This window comes from Fusarium venenatum (genome assembly GCF_020744135.1).
Source record: "Fusarium venenatum strain MPI-CAGE-CH-0201 chromosome Unknown EDB82scaffold_1, whole genome shotgun sequence".
In the NCBI taxonomy this organism is placed as follows: Eukaryota; Fungi; Ascomycota; class Sordariomycetes; order Hypocreales; family Nectriaceae; genus Fusarium; species Fusarium venenatum.
The window spans coordinates 7,879,479-7,900,750 of NW_027072129.1; the positions used below are offsets into that span (position 1 = coordinate 7,879,479).

The 21,272-nt window shown below is 48.7% G+C and overlaps 5 protein-coding genes across 5 annotated transcripts; 2 read left to right on the forward strand and 3 right to left on the reverse strand.

The window, feature by feature from the left end:
• Positions 1-4,760: 4,760 nt before the first annotated feature.
• On the reverse strand, positions 4,761-7,058 carry EDB82DRAFT_81501 (putative amidoligase enzyme-domain-containing protein). The gene has a single exon (XM_025729440.2). The coding sequence runs from the start codon at positions 6,762-6,764 to the stop codon at positions 5,001-5,003; it is 1,764 nt and encodes a 587-aa protein (XP_025588665.1). The 5' UTR covers positions 6,765-7,058; the 3' UTR covers positions 4,761-5,000.
• A 575-nt stretch (positions 7,059-7,633) lies between these two features.
• Positions 7,634-8,354, reverse strand: EDB82DRAFT_472084 (uncharacterized protein; the record flags this gene model as incomplete). The annotated part of the gene is made up of 3 exons (XM_025729439.1): positions 7,634-8,044; positions 8,101-8,177; positions 8,231-8,354. 3 exons carry the CDS (start codon positions 8,352-8,354, stop codon positions 7,634-7,636), a joined length of 612 nt encoding a protein of 203 aa, XP_025588664.1.
• Positions 8,355-11,856: 3,502 nt separating this feature from the next.
• On the forward strand, positions 11,857-13,967 carry EDB82DRAFT_81626 (uncharacterized protein). The gene is made up of 2 exons (XM_025729438.2): positions 11,857-12,370; positions 12,428-13,967. The coding sequence occupies exons 1-2, from the start codon at positions 12,106-12,108 to the stop codon at positions 13,786-13,788; spliced, it is 1,626 nt and encodes a 541-aa protein (XP_025588663.1). The 5' UTR covers positions 11,857-12,105; the 3' UTR covers positions 13,789-13,967.
• EDB82DRAFT_81627 (Cys/Met metabolism PLP-dependent enzyme-domain-containing protein) lies at positions 13,968-15,717 on the reverse strand. Its single transcript, XM_025729437.2, has one exon. The coding sequence runs from the start codon at positions 15,416-15,418 to the stop codon at positions 14,147-14,149; it is 1,272 nt and encodes a 423-aa protein (XP_025588662.1). The 5' UTR covers positions 15,419-15,717; the 3' UTR covers positions 13,968-14,146.
• A 3,799-nt stretch (positions 15,718-19,516) lies between these two features.
• On the forward strand, positions 19,517-21,133 carry EDB82DRAFT_472087 (uncharacterized protein; the record flags this gene model as incomplete). Its single annotated transcript, XM_025729436.1, has 2 exons — positions 19,517-19,585; positions 19,724-21,133. The coding sequence occupies 2 exons, from the start codon at positions 19,517-19,519 to the stop codon at positions 21,131-21,133; spliced, it is 1,479 nt and encodes a 492-aa protein (XP_025588661.1).
• Positions 21,134-21,272: the final 139 nt, after the last annotated feature.

The window sequence follows — 21,272 nt, forward strand, 5'->3', positions numbered from 1 at the left end:
AAACAGAACCCCATATGTCATTCAAGTCAAGTCATGATGGCAAGGTCGATGTCGTGATGCGGTCATCGGGGAATACTGTAGCCATTCGGCTTTTTCTATACAAGTTTGGGAAACTATCTTGAACGAGGCAACTAAGTATATGATTCTTTCGTTGTTTATTGGCGAGGTTTTTCTAGAATCGAATCTACAGATTCCATTCGACGTTGCTTGTTCCTGGTTCCTGGACGGATCACGCCACTAGTGACAGAATGCTCCTGGTACAGACCACTATATCGTGTTGGGCGACGGTTTCAATCAACAGTAGAAGGTATGCCACTAACTAGCCACTTGAACAATGACTTATTCAATGAATGCTCGGCTGTTTTGTTCTCAATCTCGAAGCAATGGCATTTTGTCTTGAAGTTTAATGACTGGTTTACTACGATCGCGATTCTCTCAAGAACAGACAATCAAGGGAAAGAGAAACAAGGGAAAGCCCAAGCGCTTACTGACTTTGCCCGAGTGAGCCATGGTCTCCGGGAGGCCATGATAAACGGGCGGGAAGAGCCTATCAGCGGGACGGCACACTGACCAATCTTGCAGTTAGTCTCTCTAGCTTCTGGCTGTTCCCCTCTTCCATGAGCGATCCTCTTCGTCTAAACCTCTTCTGTCTGGGCGCCGGTCTCAGTTACAATCCTCTCTTCCAGCGGACTTGATTCATCACCCGACCAATTGTTTAATTGATCGGTTTCGCTGTTTCCCGCAACACAGGCTTGGAGAGTCTGGCTGCTTCTCCACTCTTTGACGAAGCGATATCGATCTTCTCATGGGTTTGAATATCTGCTCGGACAAGATGGTCCAGGAACCAAGCAATTGATCAAACATCTGCCCTCATTCGTGTATCCCGTCGTTACTGCTTCATAATCTCAATCAAAGGGTATATAGAGAGGTGAGATGCTTGGCAAAACCAAGGCAAAACATATCGATGAGTGTTGATCCTTGTCCATTTTCATTCCGAATGTGGAGAAGGAAGATCAGGGGCCCAAGCTCAGCTCTTAAAGTTGTTGGTGAGCATCTCTCCACCAAGTTCATATACGATACACCGCTTCTTTATCAGTGGATGCGATGAGACGAGACGGGACCCGCTGCTCGAGCACACTCACCAGCGATTCAGTGGGTGCAAGAGAGCAGGCTAATATTAGAGCAAAGGCCTACCGAAGTCCCAAGTCTTCCACCGGCCTCAGCAGCGTTGAGTCTGTCTCTTCCCGCAACATTGAGCGTGGCGGTCTACTGCGCTCTCCATGTTGTGGTCAGCCTGCAGGCTCATCCAAAAAAAGGTGGAAGGATGCTGAACCAAGGCTCTCAATCGACAGAAGGGCACACCTCAACTGAAATGGGCTGAAGTGCCAGCCACGCCCAGCCTTCTCGTACTTGATCGCGCTTCTACTGCAAGGCACGCGCCTTCTTAACTATGGCACCATGGCGTAACGGACTCTGCGAGGGGTAGAATGAACAAAGAGAGCCATGTCCAGGGTCGGCCGCTGGTTGGTCTGGTTCGATACATCGTTTGTCTTGATCTTGCCCTCTAACGAATACTGTGACTATAGATCGGGCTCCAAGAACTTTGTCCCGATCAAGTCCGTGTGTACTCTGTACCATTGGCCAAACCATCCACATCTGGCATAGCGATGATTCACACTAAGGGGGTGACATGACTTGCAGCAGTAGCTCAATCAGTATCACTCCGATATTTCTCTCGCTTCTCGAGGTGGTGCACGTGCGGGACAAGGCTGAGAGCCCGTGACAGTAAGTTTAATTACGCTCGAACATCAGAGCAACTCGGGGAATGGATGGGGTGGAAACAGGTTGTCCATCATCCTGAAGACTTGTGTAAGAAACATGTAGGTCCTCATAAGCAACGAGATCTTCAAGCTTACATTATAGTCGAGAAGCGGAATTGATATCAGCTACAGTGTTCTAATTCACATCAAGATTTTGAATGACACCTCGGAGACATGCTATCTCGGCAATCTCTGTATCCGTCCAACTCGATATGCGGATGAATATAAAATATGACCGGGCATTGACAGTGATGTGCCAGGTTTCATTGACTACCTATCACATCTCCCACTGAGGAAATAGCGCAATGAAACATAGTAAAGCGAAGCAGGCTGGCAAGCTATACTCAATACCACGATGCCTACGCCGAGCATGCTGCATTGCCTAGGGTCCTCACAAGCGATGTTACTACATGTCCATATCAGTCAAGGGACAGTCGACAACACCAAACAGCATCATTAAGAACCCACTCTATATGCGTTTCTCCTCCCCCGCTGTTTCAAACATTGAATTTACTCCACATTGACATGCATTGAGCATGGTCTAAACAAGGGACCGTTTTCTGTTCGGTTTTTACTAATGCAATGTACGATGATCCCTCGACCCTCTACTAACTAACACAGTCTCCCATTTCTCATCTAGCATGAGCTGTCAGCATATCTTCCTCCAATTGCGGCCTCTTTATTTTTCCATCAACGCCATCGCCTGCATGTGACAAGACCCTTCAGTCCCTGTTGTGAGCATGACAAAACCCAACAGGATACAAGATATCCACTGCTCTCGTCTCCTTCTCACTCTACTTTCCTGCTATTTGATGCAACAGTGAGTTGCATGACTCGTGTATTCAACGTCCGAGAAGAGCCGCAGGACCCGTTTACTCACTCCGTGCATAAGGTTCGCAAGAAAGCACTCATTCTACCTAGTTGGATCCTGATGAACTGTGGCTGGCCTTGGCTTGGTTTGACAATCTGAACGGCTTCTGAGGCTGCGGCAAGCTAAGCTAGTGAGGCAGGGACTGGATACAGGCATCATCCCTTTCGTGGGATGATCGATCGCTAAGCGACTTTTTAAAGAATGTGTTTATTAGAGATTCTTCCTAGGTGCTTTATAAAATTTGCTTCTCGAAAGACCTAACGAATATTTTGTGCAACACGAGTAGATACAGATTTTGCATACAAGGTTCGGTATCGGACCGGATTGAAATACTCCCTTTGACCAATTCTCCACCAATATTTTATTCACGGTGGCCAAATCAAGACCTTGAATCGATACTGCAACCAAGCGGTAATGCAAGTACACAAGAAATACAACGTTCAATAATCAACTCCCCCACAACTAGTTCTCAATCTGCAAAAAGAGTCTTACCACTGCGCATTCGGTGGAGTTTGGATTTCATCTCTTAATAATAACTAATGCACTCCAAGCTGACTCGCATTCAGTTATCCATGCCATGATCCAATCCGATAGAGACACACGACGGACATGATATCCACTGTGAAATTTGCCAATGTGGACTCTACTTTACGACTGCACGGTCCAGCTTGACTGAGTTTTCTACTTTCTAGGCTCCTCCCTTTAGGCAATGATGCGGCTCTTTGAACTTCACGAGGCATGAAAGAAAAACGAAAAGGAACCAACCGGTTGTTGTGATAGAACAAGGGTCTTTCGACAAATCATTTACTCGAAATCCATATGCAAGCCGCGTGCGGTGCCAGCAGATCGTATGCAGCAGCATGGGACGATGCCGATTGTCCTGTCTTGTCATTTCACATTCCAGGACTGTGGTTGAGGTTCGGTTTTGTTCTGTTCTTTGTGCTGCAAACACCTTCCAGGACTAGGGGGAGTAGGGGGCCTCAAAATCAGGCCGCATCTTGGTCAAAGGGGATCCGTTGGCTGGCTGTCGTTCCTCGGCCTGTTCCTGTATTACGGCCTAGGGCTACAAAAGATGGTCGCATGAAACGTGGCATAGCTACGGGTCACTATTACTACACTGCCACTATATCACCTTCCTGTTCCTGTGTTTATGTTTGCTCCTCCTTGAAAACACCAGTTTTCTGATTAGAAAGCTTATTGAGCATAAACTATACTCATGCAGCCGCTGACAGCTTGCCCAAGGCCGCACGTCTAATTGGTTCTCACCCACACCAATTCTGGTGTTTCAAGATTGTTGTTCTTTGCCGGCTTCCGGCTATACTGATATACCCTTCATTATGAACCAGGTACAAACCCGTCAAGGTGATCTGGCCGTCTTTATCCGAAATTCGCCATAGGATGTTGATCACGATACACCCATTGCGGTCACTTTAAGTTGATGATATTGAAGTGTTATCGCCGAGTGGGGTTACACTTTTCGTCCGCGTGTCATATCAGCTCTTCCAATACATATGTGAATTCATGGTCGTCATAAAGCCATTCGACAACGTTGCAGCGGTAGAACGTATTTATCACTACCAGATAAACCCATCAACTTATACCCCCATATGCTATACATCTTAGCATTCGAATACCGAGTAACTCTATAAAGTGCACGTGAGACTGAGATGAAATGGCTGACTCGTTACGCCACTCGTAACAGCCTGGGCTTCACGCCCCCGTCATTGCTGTGCATAATGTCCAATGAGCCACGCTCGAAAAGGCCTGACTCTGTGTCTTCAAACTTTATACTATTGTTTCGGAATTGGATGTACGGTGAGATGTTGTGACTGGCGGTGTGTTTGCGCCTTCAAATGACGGCGATCTTGACTGTTGATGCAGGGTAAGTAAGTAAGTAAGTGAATTTGGTGAATTTGTTCAACATGCATACTTCAACGAAAGTCATTTGAAAACATAATTAAGTTTTTTGATGATTCACATATTTCTCTATGCATTGGATTGCCACAATTCGTGGCAGTCAAAAGTCGTCACCAGTCGATATACTTATACCGACATCATCACTGGGATGCAGCGGATTAACAAATGAGAATACGTTTTGAGAACGCATTTCAAGATTGCAAACGAGATAAGGAATAAGAAATAAGAGAAAAGTCAATTGAACCAATATTCTACTTGGTATTCCGTGTTAAACGATCCCTTGGTCTACTATAACCAGCAACTGTGCTGGGACGACACTTGTCGTCCTCTTCCCACCCTAAGCTGACAGCTTAATTGGAACCCCAGAAGTCCTCCTCCTACTATGCTGCCCCTCATTCAACATCTATACGGAAAGACAGACTTGGCTCAAGACGAACTGGCGGCCCTGTGTTGTAGTCAGGAGGAAGTGGCTTCATCGACATGCACTCGTACCAAGCTTCCTCGCATCTGCGAAGACGCTCCTGGCAACACTTGAGTTCTGTGTACATGCCAATATCCCTCAGGAAGTCTAGGACATCGTAAGTACATTCATCGGAATGATCATCACGAGATAACTTACCAATGACATTCATTAACTGCGCGGGATCCGCGTCTCGAGCCCACTCGAGCAGACGACACTGGACCTTGGCCCAGGTGACAATCCACTCCGCATCAAGAGTGCCAGCAGCGAGACGGCACTCGATAGTCGGGTTACTCGACCGCTCGCACTGATGAGCTGACATTTCACCTGGGAGCTGCCCGATCCAGTTGCTAGTGTGGCCTTTACCGTTGCTCAGGCCCTCCGTGGAGTCAGTCAGCAGGTATGCAAGCTGGTGCGCACCGATATCGCAAGCCAAGAACTCTGCGACTCCTTTCCACGCAAGTTTCGTGTTAGCATCAAAGGCGTCAAGGTCAACAGGATCTCCGTTATTGCTTAGGTGGACCGAATCGATTTTCCATCTGTTCTGTGGGAGGGTATTGACCTCCCGATGGGAGATGGGCTTCTTCTTTGCTCGATTGTTGTCCAACAATAGAACAAGACCAGGCGATACACCAGATCTCATGATTTCCGAGACTGGAAAGGCGATTTGAGGAGGTAGCTCGCGACGGGTGGATTCGTCGTCAAGCAGCGCAGCTCGTTCTTCTGAACATAATCTCACTTGTGGACCTTCCATTTCCAGTTCCTCGTGTCGTGGTCCTTTGGGTCTCTTGGGCCGCTCGAAAGGGTTGCTGTATGTGTTTTCCCAATCAGATTCGTCGTCGTCATAGGTCAGCTTTAGCGTCAATGGATTATCGTCGTCTATCCGGAGGTGTTGACGCAAAGCCGTGTGAGAGGCAGCGGGACTTTCTCCAAACTTCCTCGCCCTTGAGATAAAGCGAGGCACCATTCGCGGCTCCTGGATCATTATCTGACGATGTGCCTCGTTGGCAGTTAGGCCCTTGACGAAGTTGATACAGTGCCGACGTCGGATGGACTTTGACCAGTAAGTGAAGCTCCGTGTAGGGCAATGGAGCGTCGAAAGGACTGGTTCCGATGCCCAGAGAAGCGCGGCGTAGTTCCTCAACGCACGCAAATCGAGCTGATGAGGTCCATTGCCAACGTGAACGTGGAAGCCGCAGGTGGTGTTTACCCTGACTCGTAGATTGGTAGTCAGCACTCGAACAACCGCCGAGATGAGGTTATATGCCTCTTCAGAGGAATACAATGGCGGACTGGAGATCTCCACGGAATCCCAACGAGTACTGTAAGCGTCCCTACGGCAGTTGTTTTCGGATACACTGCCGTCTCGTGTAACCACCCATAGCTGGTCAGCTGAGCTATGAGCGGTGAAGCCACCACTGACAGTGAACCCGTTGTCCCGCAGCAATTTCTTGACGGCTTCATCACCCCAACTATACGTAGCTGGTGCGAGATCTGGCACATCTTTGTCCATGTCGGGAGTGCGTTGGGTGTTGCGAGCCACGAGAAACTCTAGCTCAATACCAAAGCTAACGCGAGGGGGGCGCGTATAGTTGTCCTGCTCCATCTTGTTAATCTTGGGCCCTTGGTCTTGGGCAGTCTCCTTGCCTTTCTGCTCCATGATCGGTTGTTCGGTACTGTTGGGTGGGTTATTCATGGTGAATTGTTTTGAGGATGTTCCTGAGTATGGTATCGATGATGGTACTCAATCAACGAGAGCCTGCTCTGTTGTTTTTGTGTGTTAGTCGAAATGTTGCAAGTACTGGATGTATCCTAAAACTGAATAATTCTGGACGTTGAGAGATTAGCAAAGACTGGTAGGTATCTCTATATATACACCGTTTCGATATTGTTCAGTATCCCTCCTGATGGTCTTAAATAAACAAGTCAATATGTCAACCGGCAATTATTTGTTAATTTGTTCAAATGACATGTTCCTTGAACAAGTCAATATATCAAACACATATTCATTGTAACTCTTCAAACAACCATGAACAATGCTAAAAGTATTGTTTGTTGACTGGACACAATTGTAGCAGACCAAATCATCAAGGGGGGAAGCTAGTTTTGCAGAAAAGAAGTTTCTTCATTGTTTGTTCAATATCAAAGTATCCCTACTCCATTTCGCCTCTTGCTATGATTGAATTGGATGGTAACGCACAAACAAATAACCACCGCCATTGATGTTGCCTTTCTCTCATCCCCTGAAAGGCCGTACAAGGCCGTCACTCAATTGCAGGTCGATCCCTGATTCTCCAATCCGCCTATCTTTACGCCGAAGCGTGTCATTACCTCATCCAAGCTTTACCAAAGCTTGCATCATCGGGTCTTTACTCATCAAAAGGTATCGCGTTGCATGTCGAAAAGGTGTACTGTGTAATAAAATGGGCAGTAGAAGTGAAAATAAGCTGCTGAGCAACCCCGACACGACACCCACCGGCAAGGTACGGCACGTGGCGGTGGGGTGCCGGGATGGTGTCGTGGCACTGCTGATCGCAGCACCCCACGCTTCAGCCCCGAAAACACTTAGACGAGGTATGCCAACATGCCGAGAGCAACAGCGGCGGCGGCACCCTTGCCTGCTGGCGCCATGGTAGGGGCAGCAAAGGCATCAGAAGTTGTTGTGGACACAGCCTCTGCGGTGCCACTAGCGTCCGACGAAGTCTGAGTGGCCGAGGCAGTAGCAGTGTCGGTGGCACTGGAGCTGGTATCGTCATCGCCGTCGTCGTCGCTAGCAAGGTTCTTAGGAGGGTTCTGCTTGGCGCACTTGGACTCGATCTTGGACTCGCATTCATCGCTTCCCTTTTGAGTGTTGGTTTGCGAAATGCATTGCGCAAAGAGGTTTTCACAGATGAATGTAGGCATGGTCTGGGTGTAGTACTGTAGACCGGGAGCCGAGCTATTAGAGGAGCATGTGCATTCCCAGTTGAGGGTATCCTGCAATGGCTTGTTAGTTTCTGTGACAGTTGGAGGCTGCGCTGAGCCGAGCATACATCGTTACAGTTGTTCTTAATGGTGTCATCCTTGCAGAGAGTATCACAAGTGTTTTGCTGGGCTCCGCACCAACCGGCTGCAGCAAGTTAGTATATACCGAATTTGTAGTGGATAGTTCTCGTCACGTACATCTGGTGGCGAGCTCGACAGTGTTGGGATCAATGGTCATATCGAGAGAGTCCTTGTAGGTCTTGACAGACTGAGCCGAGACGGCCGAGACGGCCATGACGAGGATAGCAAAGGATGAACGCATCTTGAATGATGTTTTGAGTTTGTGTGTAAAATCGAGTGTTTTTGGAAGTGATGTGAGTGATGATAAAAACAAGACGGCGCGATAAGTGGAACAATGATGTGCGATGCCGGTTCTTGATGCTTTCGCAAAATGACAAGAGGTGGATAGACCTTTTTATGTCGTTGTTTATGCAGAATGTGAGAAGGTGGCACAGAAGGAAGAGAAGAAGACAAACGCGACGGGTCAAGGGCAAGTGCGTTAGATTTTAAACGACGGGAAGGGAACAGAGACCGAAAAGCCTTGGGTAGGTTGCTTTTTGGGAGGGAAGGTAACGATCGGATTTGGCCTGGGCTTGGCTTTGTCTGGGCAGGTGCGGCCACTGACCTCGGTTTGATTAGGTAGGAGGTAAATGTCTGTAGCCCCGGCACCCACAACCCGGGTCTGAGATCTCCATCTCTTAGCAGCTCTGAGCTGGCCGTTTGACCAATGGAATGGTCTCCTGGCAGCAGCTGCCATTGGCTTTGCTCCATCAATCGCCGCAAAACTCTCCCATCTCTCTCAACAAGGGAAAAGACGCACAGGCACAAGTCGGCTAGAGGTAACATCGTGCCCACACCTTCCTTGCATTGGCCACTCACCGCGCTTGACCAGCACCTTTTCCGGCTTAGTCGCTGTGGCTACTCTCAACCACCACATTTCTCCGCGCCCGCGTAGGAACTGTGAGGATCACGAAGGCCAAGCTGCGACTTCCATAGTAACGATCGAGATGCAGCCTATCTCCATGGATTCTTCCCGGATAAAATACGTCTTGTGGAAAGGAGGGGAGTAGGGGGCACGACAAGGTCCAGGCAAGCGGTTACAACCGAAGAGGCAAGTGGGACAATCAATTGTCACCCATATACATACGACAATTAGACTGGACTTTGTATCAATGCATGGCCACGGGCACCAGAATGCGCTGGGCAGGCAGTAAAATCACAATTCCAGCAGGCTTTCTCTCTGTCTCACAGCGTCACTTTCCATAATGACCACCCGGCGCAGACTTACACCACTCTGGCTTCCATGCTTGGTCCTGGTGGACAAGCGAAACCTCCGACCATGGAGGCCCATATCTGACACGAGCCAATCACCCTAGGTGGTCTGCAACACCATTGTCTCTAAAGTCGGACACGGGCCATCTTGGCGGCCTACCATATCGCCGTCATTATCACATTGCTAGACAGAAGCGGAAACAGAAACAGTCGCTTCCTCTCAGAGGAGGTCGGTCACAAATGGCGATCCTTAAACACAGCTCTCATGACAAGGTTGGCCGAGCAATGTTTACCACAAGTGCTTGGCGCATGTGAGGTTGATCTCTCGTAGCGCGAGCAAAGACTGGAGCTGCCCAGAGACGCCGCTCCGGAACAGGCGGAATTGTGAAAGCGGGAAAAGGACATTTTTCATCTTATTCCCCCCATTGCTCCCTCATGGAGAAATGGCCGCCAAGATGCTAATCTTTCTCGACGGGGCTACGGCACCTCAGCGCCGACGTATCAAATGCTCGGACCTTTTGTCCATGTTGAGAGATATGTTTTTTTATCATAGGTACCCAACACATGGCCCGCGCTCCCTTAACCACCGACATCATATAGTTTGACCATATAAACATGTCATGATACATATGGGTTTCACGTCAGTCTGAGGAAAAGTATCACCATGCTCATGTCAACCGCCGACCAGCATCACATCGCCTGATTCTCTTTGTAAAACATACATGGGAGTGGAGGGGGCAACGAAAATGGTCTAACGTTGTTGTTATTTTCTCTCTCTCGCTTTTCACCGAATTATCAACTCTTCAAGCAAAGTGACAACCGGAGCGGACGATAGAGGACTTGGCGAGGCCTGATTCTCCACTCCTGGCCCAGGTCCCCTTGTCATGTCCCATCTAAAGTGCGTCACTCCATCATGCCCGTTTGCTTCCCCCTGGTCAGTCGAATATTCATCGTTTTGTCGTTTTACTTGTCGCTTGTAGTCACTGGCAGCACATGTATGGACCGAATGATAATTTGACTTAACACAGCCAGGATGGGTATATTCCAACCATTCATCAAAGTATGTTGATACTCGCGATGAAACCAAAGGCCAGTCCTCAAACATTGACCTTGACAAGAGCTCTGCAAGCCTCCCGTTGGCTCCCACCAATCAGAATAATCATTCAAGGCCCCAGGTACGATGAACATATCACTGAGCGCTACCCGAATAAATAAGTACCGACACGCATCCTGCTGGCTCTAATTCGGCTATCAACTACCCCGATGTTATCGACATTTGCCTAATTCAACCCAAAGAGCCCAGTGAGCAACTGCTCCTGTTTTGTTTGTCATTCGCAGTTCTGGTTTCCGTGGCTGGCTTCCAACCACCTTTGGCAGAGTCACAGAGAGGCTGGTAGACTACTAACTTTACAAACCCTATTTTGACCATTGATGTTATTGTTACCTAGGCTGGAAACTAGTGTCCTCGTGCCATTTTGTGTTGTGCACTTCGCCATTGCCAACTGAACCAACCTCCTGTGAGTTGATAAGCAGGCTTTAGCAGAGTATGAGACCCAGAGGCTTTCATTGATTTTCAAGAAAGATTACGTAGAACCAAGCCGCAGTGATTTGGTCAGGTTCGCGTTCTGGGCCTTTTTAGCCTCAGTGCCACTTCGCGGGTAAAGTTAACATTAGCTAGTCTGCTTTTCGTCCCATCTCGACTGCTAGCAATAATGCATGAGTTGGTGTCTGGCCACGCGTACCTCCTTCAACAAGCATAAAAAGGTTACTAAGTCGAGTGACGGTTTGTGCTATGATATTGGTAGTCTAGGCCGAAGTCTATTGTTATCTCTGCTCCGGTACCTACTGAACTGAAGCCCTTGTCAAGGGCAATGCTATTCTGCAAAGATGCCGTCTGTTCCATTATAATTAATGATGGTCTGATATGCGAATCTTGCTACGTTCCCTAGTGGCTCGGCATTATCTTCCGTGTCCATGTGTTTCTTTCTCGTATTTAAGACATGAGCATTCGTCATGGTCAAAATCTATGAGTGATACCCTAACTTGAGCCTGTTCACTTATCTTTTGACTGAATATCTTCCTATCCCTTATGATCTTCATTTTAGGGACAGCATATACATAATAGTTCGCCGGGCTTCTGAAGACCTTGATAGTGACATCGCGGTCTATATTAATTGGTATTTGCTTTATTTATGGTATAAATGTTTGTGATTATCGATATTATTAGCTAAGATTTTTCTTCTAATATCAAGGAGGCTAAGCTACTATAGAGATAAGTAGACTTTCAAATATGTGAGAGAGTACATTAAATTCGCACGATCAATCCAAAAACTCGTAGATGATATATAAGAACCTGCCAGTACCGGGTAACCAACTCACAAAATTAGTTGTCTGGGTGGGGTGGAGATCTCAATCAGACGCGGTCCACCGTCCCTGCATGACGATCTTAAGCTCCAAACACCTATCTATTGGCTGATAGCTCAATAGCACAACTTCAACCTCATCACCCAACGTACTGCTAATGTCAGTTACACACAGCCTCTCAACTTTTTACCATCAACCTTGATCAACGATTTCGAGACGAAATCAGCAGCAAATATTCGTTGATGTAATTACCAACTTAATACACAGCCACAAACCAACACCCGGCTCATGTCCGACTTCCACTGACCCCTCCATTCCCTCCCCTTTCCATCATTTCCAGAACCTTGCTTGCGGGCATCGGCGCCAATACGTGCAATATGGATCGTTTACCGCGAGAACTCATCGATTCAATACTCCAACAATGTGTAGTCCATGGACCCAAGAACACAGTCCTCAGCCTTCGGCTTGTTTGCCGCGTCTTCGATCAGGTTCTCAAGCCATTTGCATGCCGAACTCTTGACCTAGAGTTCTCGCGCCTGAGCAAGACGAGTGGCGTGACACGCCCTCAGATGGATGCGCTACAGACGATTGGTTACCATTGCAAGAGCCTCTATATAGACTTGATGGTTCTACGGGATGACCGTGAGTCATGATGGCCTGTTTCCGGAACTGCCTTCGCTAATACGGATAATTGGTCAGTCGAAGTTGAGTTTCTTGAAACAGTTTTTACGCGGGTTCCATCGATGACAGACTTTTGTCAAACGTTACACAAGAAATACTGTATGAATGAGACGTCATTCACCGAGTCGGATTACTACCGAACCGTGGAGCAGATGCTATTCTACTGTCGCGACATCGACCGTCTACGCCTCAACCTCCCCTTTCAGCTTGTCGGTCGTCATTGCAACGCCGCCACGATGATACTGGCCAACACGCTCAAGGCGTTCGCACAGCGACCCGAAGAGGACTCAGCAAAGCTTAACACACTTGTCATAGAGAACGTGACCGATGTTGCGATACGCCATTTATGGATGAACCCGATCGATGTGATGAACATCATGAGGGTGCTAGAGGTGCTACAACATCTCGTCCTGACACTTAGGAGGCACGAAAACGAACCCACCACTGTCGGGCTATTTGGATCTTGCCTTTGGAATATTGTCGAGAATGCAGGGGATCTAAAGAGCCTCTGTTTGATTGGCATGGACCATGATGATCGCCCGCCCCGAGGTTTGAAGCAAACAAAATCTTGGCAGATGCCAGTTGAAGAGTGGCGGGCAAAGTCGCTACCTGCACCGAATGTTATACACTCCAACTTGACATGCCTAGAGCTGAAGCGAATTGAACTTTGCCCTGAAGTATTCGTCCGTACCGCGGAGAATTTCGGACCTACACTGCAAGAGCTTTACCTGAACGAAGTCTATCTCAAGGTTGAGCAGTCACGAGACTGGAACCAAGATTCTAAGAAGATTCTTTGGGTCGGAATGCACAACCAGCGCCCCGGAGAGGATTGCCACTGGATTGCCATGGCACTGAGATGCGCTACGCCTCACCTGAGAATATGCCGGGCATCGTTCCTGGCATACGACCATTACCTGGTTGAAGACATGCCTAACCAGCCAGAATTTGATCTGGTGGACCCTTGTGGTCTTGGCCGAAGTATTTCTCAACGCTTTGTTGAAGTAGTCATGGGAATTCGCCAACCCACGGCGCTTGCAAGGGATGTTGTTGAATATCTACCTCCAGACCCCCAATTCGACAACCTCTTGAACAATCTTCGCTCAAGAAACCGTACTTTGAGCGTAGTAGAGTACGATACTAACGCATACCAGACAGCCGTCGCTAACTCGACCTCCGAATGGCAACGCAGCATTGATGGCGTCTTTCCCAATTGCAATTCCAACACTCTTGACGAGCTACACTACATTGCCGAGACTGCATGTCAAGGTATGAACGAGATACACCAACGTCGTAATGAATGGTCTGCCGAAAACAGCATGGCGAATGAATTCACGGAAAACCTGTTCAGTATCTCTGCCGCTGAAGACGAACACATTTGATGAACAGTCAGGTCTACCTGTCTCGAATTACGAAAGATCACGAAAGATTGATTCTGGACAACTCCGATAATCTGAAATAATATTCTTTGGCTTGCCATTATCAAGCCCCAATACCAACCCGATGCGATTTGCATCATTTTTTTTAATCCTAGCCGCTGTATAAAATGCCTTCCCGTGGGAAATTGAATAAGATACCCTCTCTTTTTGTTTTGCTTGGAAGCATCCTCAAACAAAGGAAACAGTTTTTCATAACATGTCATCATAGATCGTCTTCTATAAAATAAATAAAAATAAAAGGAAACCCACCCGCAATTGGAAATATCCAAAAAAACAAAAAACAAAACAAAAAAAAACATGTTTATTGTCCGTTGGAGCCGTTAACGCCGTTGCCGTTGAGACCGTTAGCCTTGGCTGCTGAGGTAGCCTTCTCGAGGGCCTGGAGGACATCGTTGGTGAGATCCTGAGCGTCCTCGACACCGCAGCTGATGCGGACAAGGTCATCAAAGATACCGACAGCCTCACGCTGATCCCGGGGGATACCAGCGTGAGTCATGCTGCTGGGAACCTCGACTAGACTCTCAACACCACCCAGACTCTCGGCGAGGGTGAAGATCTTTGTCACCTGGCAGAAGCGCTCAGCAGCAGCGTGGCCGCCCTGGATACGGAAAGAGAGCATACCGCCACCGAGAGCGTCGCGGTGCTGCTTCTTGGCGATGTGTCGGTGGGGGTGAGAGTCAAGGCCGGGGTAGTTGACAGCAATGACCAGAGGAGAAGCCTCCAAAGCTCTAGCAACAGCGTCGGCGTTGCGGCTGGCCTCACGGGCTCGCAGGTGCAGGGTCTTGAGACCACGGTGGGCGAGCCAGGAGTCGAAGGCGGAAGGGACAGCACCAATGGCGTTCTGGAGGAAGCTCAAGCGGGCCTTGAGCTCGTCGCTGTTAAAGGCAGCAACGCCCATGACCACATCACTGTGACCATTGATATATTTGGTGACACTGTGAACAACGATGTCGGCACCGAAGTCGAGAGGGTTCTGGACGTAGGGAGAGAGGAAGGTGTTGTCGACAACGACAAGGACACCATGTTTGTGGGCCTCAGTGACGACAGCTCGGATATCGACAAGGCGCAGTGTGGGGTTGCTAGGAGTCTCGATCCAGATCAGACGAGTATCGGGAGTGATGTGCTCGGCGATGTCGACCTCGATCTCTGGTGTGAAAGTGACCTTGACGCCGTGGGCCTTGGCGACCTGGGTGAAGTAACGGTGGGTACCGCCGTAGACATCGGAGACGGAAATGACATGGCTGCCGGCAGCCAGACTCTGAAGAATGGTGGCGGTGGTGGCGGAGCCGGAGGAGAAGGCGAGAGCGTACTTGGCATGCTCGAGAGCAGCAACAGCAGTCTCGAAGTTGGTACGGTTAGGGTTGGAAGATCGAGAGTACTCGTACTCGCCAACGGGTTTGCCAACAGCGGACTGAGCAAAGGTGGTGGACAATGAGATAGACTCGATCACGGCTCCGGTGGCGGGGTCATGTGGAGCGCCGGCGTGGACGGCGAGAGTACCGAAGTTGTGGACGGGAGACGGAGGACGAGGTGGGGTGGCCACGGGGTCCGAGTTGAGAGGAGCGGAAGACATGTTTTCTGGTAGAGTGAGGTCTTTGCTGGAGAGAGAGATGAGAAGAGGAGGATAAGGAAGGAAGAAAATGTAGCGGTGGATAGATGTGGTCAAAGACCTGTTTAATATAATAAGTTATAAACTCGGCGCTCCAGCAAAAAGATGAGTGGAGGTCGAGGCGGGGCTAGAAAAAACCGAGAAGAAAAAAAAAGCCTTTTTCTCTATTTTCCAGTGACACCCTTGTTCGGTCTTTGTAGGTAGGTTGGTAGGTAGGTAGGTAGTTTCCTGTAATGCAGGCTAGATGGACCCTTTTTATATCAAGAGCTAAAGCAGTTCGTATACAATTCCGCTGCGCCAAGTTACGGAGCTTCTTCCCTTCTGACTGACAAACAAAGGAATGCCTCGGTTTGACGCGATACAGGGCTTGGATGATGCGCAAAAAGGGCGGAGGACGAAATCGATCTAGTCTTGTTTTCCACAAGTAGACGTGTCGTCGATAATGAGCAAGAGGGCGGTCGGCTTTGAAACCTTTGACGATCACGTCACAGCAGCCTTTCCTAGCAAGGGAGGAGGAACAACACGAATCCCTGGTAAGATTGGCTCAACGGATTAATAATAGTCAATGGTACACGTAGATAATAAACGTAAAAAGAATTGATGTGACCCGACTCGTGCCCGTAAAATGCAACTGAAACTGGGTAGTTTTTGCTTGGTCGGGTATCGGCTCTCGGTGTACAGAGTACAGCGCAGCAACTCGATGGAGAGTTGTAAGTAGTATCGTCGGGACTGAGACTGTGGAATGATGGAAGGGTCCAGCGAAGGAAAAACTGGGCTTCTGAAATTTATATTTGCTTCTACTAGCGTTCAAGTTACACAACAGAATGAATTGAGTTAACCAGACATGTTCCACGGTTCGTTCTATTCCATTCATTTGTAAGTCGAACCGACTAGACGAGAAAAAGAACTAGACAGAAAAACCTGAGCAGAACCTAAAATTGATTGATTACAAGATCAACTGGTACTGAGTACCCCTGTACATACCCCTCCTCGAGGTTCGCACCAAGACTTTGTTAGCATCCAATGTATCTCTTAGTAGGCTGACTGCCTTTCGTCATCCGTCAGAGGAAGGACAAAAGAAGAGGAGAGAGAACGGCCGAAGAGTGCTTACATACTACAGTAAGTTACAACTGATTCCATTACCCGTTTTGTGTACCGTTACGGGTGTGTCCGTGACAGGACAGAACCCGGATGACCGACCTGGCCTGACTCAATATACCCAACTCGGCTTTTGGTCATGACAAATGTGTTACTCTCATCCTGCTTACAGAAGCATTTTGCTCTTGGTACCGTCACATTCACTGTAACAGGATATCAGTTTGTTTTGCATACAGGACTGCATATTAGGTAGTATGCCGCTCACTGCAGAAACAGAGAACCTCCTTCCTCTTCCTGTGCTGTGCCCGAGCTTACAGAAATGGAGTATTCCAAGGAAATCCTTCTCTTGTCGCGCAATGCGCGCGAATCTAATGACGGCTTTGCGCCGGGCAGATGCGGTGCTCTCGGTGATAAGTGGAGGTCGGAACAGGGGTTTATATCTTCAACCATACGATCTACAAGAATCGATCCATGAGAGAACTTGGAGAGATAGACGTGCTAAAACATACCAGTAGCAATTCCATACTTGGTCGGTAATTCTCTAGTATGTCATGTGTTCAGTATCGTGATAAAAGTCTTTGCTCAGCTTCGGCACTCGCTGTAAGCGCCATCTGACAAACTCACTCACGCCACGCTTCACTGGTTGGTATCACAACCATCGTGATAATTGAAATATTATCAAATCTTGGGTCTTGTTGATTCCCGTGGAGCTTGACCTCTATCAGATTACAGAAACAACAGCTATACGTTGATCTGGGACATCGTCAAATAGAAATCGCGGCCGACATCCCGTGCAAGGGTATATGTTTTGGTGTGAACAACTTGACAGCATCGGTTCCCGAGCCCTTTGGTGTGGTAGCATTCAACTGCACAGCGTAATACTGTGCCGGATACGCGTGCGTAGGGAGATATGTAGGTAGGTAAGCATGCAGTTTTGTGATTATTCCTCTCCCGCGCAGAATCTCACAGCTCGCAGCTCAAGTACCTTGAGGTGAGTTGTGAGAAAAGATAAGCGGTTCCTTGCAGCCCTCCCGTCTAGCTAGCGATATATCCCGCTGTGATTATGCGTGTCGTGTCGTCATGTTTATTCCGAAAGGTATGGGGGTCAGCTTGCCTGGCATAGCACGGATAGAAAAAGTTAATATTGTACAATGTCTGAGCCCATCAGACAGTGGATCAATTGCTTTATCTAGCGTTTTTGGGTAAATCTTGTATTGCCCAAAGAGCCTCAAGGTCCCCAGAGATATTATAATGTTAGTTTCATGATATCGGTAAATCTATGTGCCTTATCCACCATCTTTCTGCCTTAGCCGGAGAAGAACCATCTGATCGGCACTTAACCTGAGAAGTATCCATTGAGAGAATACATATGTATGCAGCGTTGACTCATCGGGCTCTAACAATAGGATTCCTAGAAGCTTCCGAAGTAGCCTTAGCAGTGCTTATTATTGTCATCATTGCATTTTGACAGTATTGCACTAGTATCATCTCACGTTCATCTGCCGAATCCTCAGCTTGCTGGCATGTACCATCCCGAGCTCCCGGAATAATCAATCCCCGACGGCTCAACGTTTTCTCAGTCTGGACTCTGGCCTGACTGGAGCCGTAGCCTCATTGGACACCATTGTCCTGTTTCCCTTAAAAGGTGGTAGATCTCATGGTACGATCGGACCACACAACGCCCGACTAGAACCCCTAAAAGTTAATTCTGTGTCTGGGTAAATGGAGTGCGTTTGTTTCCCTGGAGATGTACTCGTCATATTGGGGGTATTCCTTTGATTGACACAGCCTCAATCGGGACATATTATCTCACCTGCCGGCTGAGAAGGAAGAGAGAAATATTTAAACTTGGAGGACACCATGTTGCTGACTGCACATACTGTATGTAGTACATGCGTACCGGCGCATAGATAGGGGTCCATGCGTAATCTTGGAGTGCATCCGCGTTGGGTGAGGTGTCTTTTATTCCCAGGGTCTCTACCCTCTTTTTATCTCCAAGGTGAGCCTGCTATCGTGTCGAGCAGAACCCACGAAAGATTTTGATCCCTCTGATGTTATGCTCAGTCCACCTACTTTATTAGTGCGTGGTTTCCTTGGGTAAAAGAAAGAAATTACCATTAATAAAAAGTCTAAGCGTCAATCTTGCGGCTCCACTCATGTCCTGTCATGACAAGCTCCGGCGCCGAAACCCACCGAACCCCCCACTGAACCACCGACTTTCCCGGCCCGCGATGAGATGAGACAGGTACAGCACAGCGTAGCACACGACAGCCCTGACAGGCAGGCATGCTGCAGGGCGGGCAGGTACTCGTAGATCCCTGTTTTCATGCTGTGGCAGTGCAGCCTTTCTTCTTTCCACAGCTTCCATTCGCTAAATTCGAAGCCTTTTCAGGCCTACAGGCCTCCCCCCTTGGCACTCTAGCTCTTTAACTCTCCATCCATCAGATCCATTACTGGGGACTGCACTGCACTAAGTGTCCTGCCGACGGGACCGCCCCTCCACCTCACCCAGTGCAGCAACTCTCCTGCCCTCATTTGCATCCCATCACATCACAATACACCCGATTCTCCTTCACCGCACTTGCTTCCAAGCGAAGCAACCACCACTACCACTACCACTACCACCACCATCTCAGCCCAGCTCCTTCCGTCCTTCCTATCTCAACTTTATTCTTTCCTTCTCTTCTAAGAAATTAACGTGCTCAACCACGATTCTTGCCTCTCTCGATCTTCAACACGCGTCATGGAATTCTTTTTATAATTCTCACCTCTCCACAATTGCTTCCTCGTCCCCTTCTCCTTTACTTAAAGCGAACCGCAATTGAGGCCCCCCTGCCTCTGCGGCCATGCTTCGATTTTGTTCACGATCCAAGGTTCTCTCCATATATTTTTTAGGAGCTTGTTGACAGTCAACACGTGAAAACATCTTTTTGTTTCTTTCTCCCGTTTCAATTCTGCGCCATCATGCCGCCTCGTCGGTCTCACAAAAAGTCTCGCGCCGGCTGCCGGAGGTGTAAGAATAGGAAGATAAAGGTAAGCCTTCTCCATCCTCTGCGCATCGCGCCTCGTTGCATATCTTTCATCTGGCCATGCTCCCTTTCGCAATGGCTAGACTTGTCCTAGACTGTCTCATCAGCTCTCTTGCTGACTCGAAAACTCTTTCGGTTATAGTGCGACGAAGTCCACCCACGATGCGGCAACTGTGCCAAGCATGGTGTTCCTTGCGATTTCAGCAACCCCGATGTCCTAGAAGAACTGGCAATCTCTACCAACACCAGCTCTGAGAGCGTCGGCGCACCTACTCCATCGCCAGCACCCACAATCAGCTTTAATTCTGCTCCAAGGACCCCGTTAACACGCCCACGTGCCCCTTCAAGTCCAGCAAGAGCGCCGAGACCAAATCCCTCTCCTCCGACCTCTGTCTACTCGCAACCTTCGATAAGCTCGTCTACCAACACTATAGATCATGGCGAAAGAATGCTCGAGCTGCGTCTGATGCATCATTACACCAACGTCACCTCAAAGACGCTTCTAACCAACTCGCCAGCCGCCGAGGATATCTGGCAGCGCGCTGTCCCACAGATGGCATTCTCTGGCAATGGCAAGACTTACCTCGCTGATGCCATCTTGTCAGTGGCAGCGCTCCATTTGCGTTCGATGTCGCCGAACGACAAAGCATTGGTGCGCGCTTCCCATGCCTATTCTGCCTCTTCTCTTTCTGCCTTTGGCGCATCTCTTGGCGCGGGCATTACGCCTGAGAACGCGGAGGCTCTCTTCCTCACAGCAACTTTGATTGCTTTTCAAGCTAGTGCATCCCGAATCTTTGTCAAGGATGACGGTGACGCTGCTCCAGGTGACTCGACAAGTCGGTATGTGCCCCCGTTGTCTTGGTTCCATGCCTTCCAAGGCGTCAAGACCGTGGTCGCAAACTCCTGGCAGTGGATTCACCACAGCGATATTGTCAAAGTTGTCATTGATTCTCAGCCCAGTTTCCAACTGAATCTTAACCCACGCTCGCCCGACTCTTTCTTCGGTCACATGCTCGAAGGGTTGGCTGCTGAGTTGAGTAACGAAGACCCCCGCCTGGTTGCCTCAACTACCCAGGCTTACTCGCACGCTGTCAGCGTGCTTAACTGGGCACACAAGAATTACCACGCAGCCGCTGCCCTTACGTTTCCTGCCACTGTCTCAAAGAGATATGTTGATCTTGTTGATGCGAGACGACCTCGGGCCCTTGCCATTCTGGCTTGCTTCTTTGCCTTATTGAAGCGAATGGATAACGTCTGGTGGTTGCAAGATGTTGCCCGCCGCGAGGTTATGGGACTGGTCAGCTTATTCGAGCCGGGATCGAAATGGTGGCGTCACCTTGAATGGCCAATAAGGATTGCCTTGTTAGACGGCAGTTCCATACCGCAAGATATTTGGGGCACCGAACTGGAAGAACAAGCACCAGAGCAGCAGAATGTTCTTGGATCCATGACGCAGCATATTGAGATATTTGCTGAAATGCTACATCAGCATGCGCAACCCCCCATTCCTATTGCAGATGAGGATCTTATTGTGCCTGATTCACCCGACTAAGGGGGCTTGACAATTGCACGTAACCACAACGGCGGGACCCTGGGCTTGAGAGCTGGTCTCGAGGCTCTTTCCATTTTGTCGGCGATCAGTTTCAATACGACCTTTGTCAATTTGGTAATTTTTCTATTCCAAGACACGA

Bases quoted from the DNA above. Each gene is read 5' to 3' on its own strand.
- EDB82DRAFT_81626 (XM_025729438.2), top strand. From the start codon at position 12,106: ATGGATCGTTTACCGCGAGAACTCATCGATTCAATACTCCAACAATGT. The intron at 12,371-12,427 runs GTGAGTCATGAT...ATAATTGGTCAG, and splicing joins GATGGTTCTACGGGATGACC to TCGAAGTTGAGTTTCTTGAA.
- EDB82DRAFT_81627 (XM_025729437.2), bottom strand. From the start codon at position 15,418: ATGTCTTCCGCTCCTCTCAACTCGGACCCCGTGGCCACCCCACCTCGT.
- EDB82DRAFT_81501 (XM_025729440.2), bottom strand. From the start codon at position 6,764: ATGAATAACCCACCCAACAGTACCGAACAACCGATCATGGAGCAGAAA.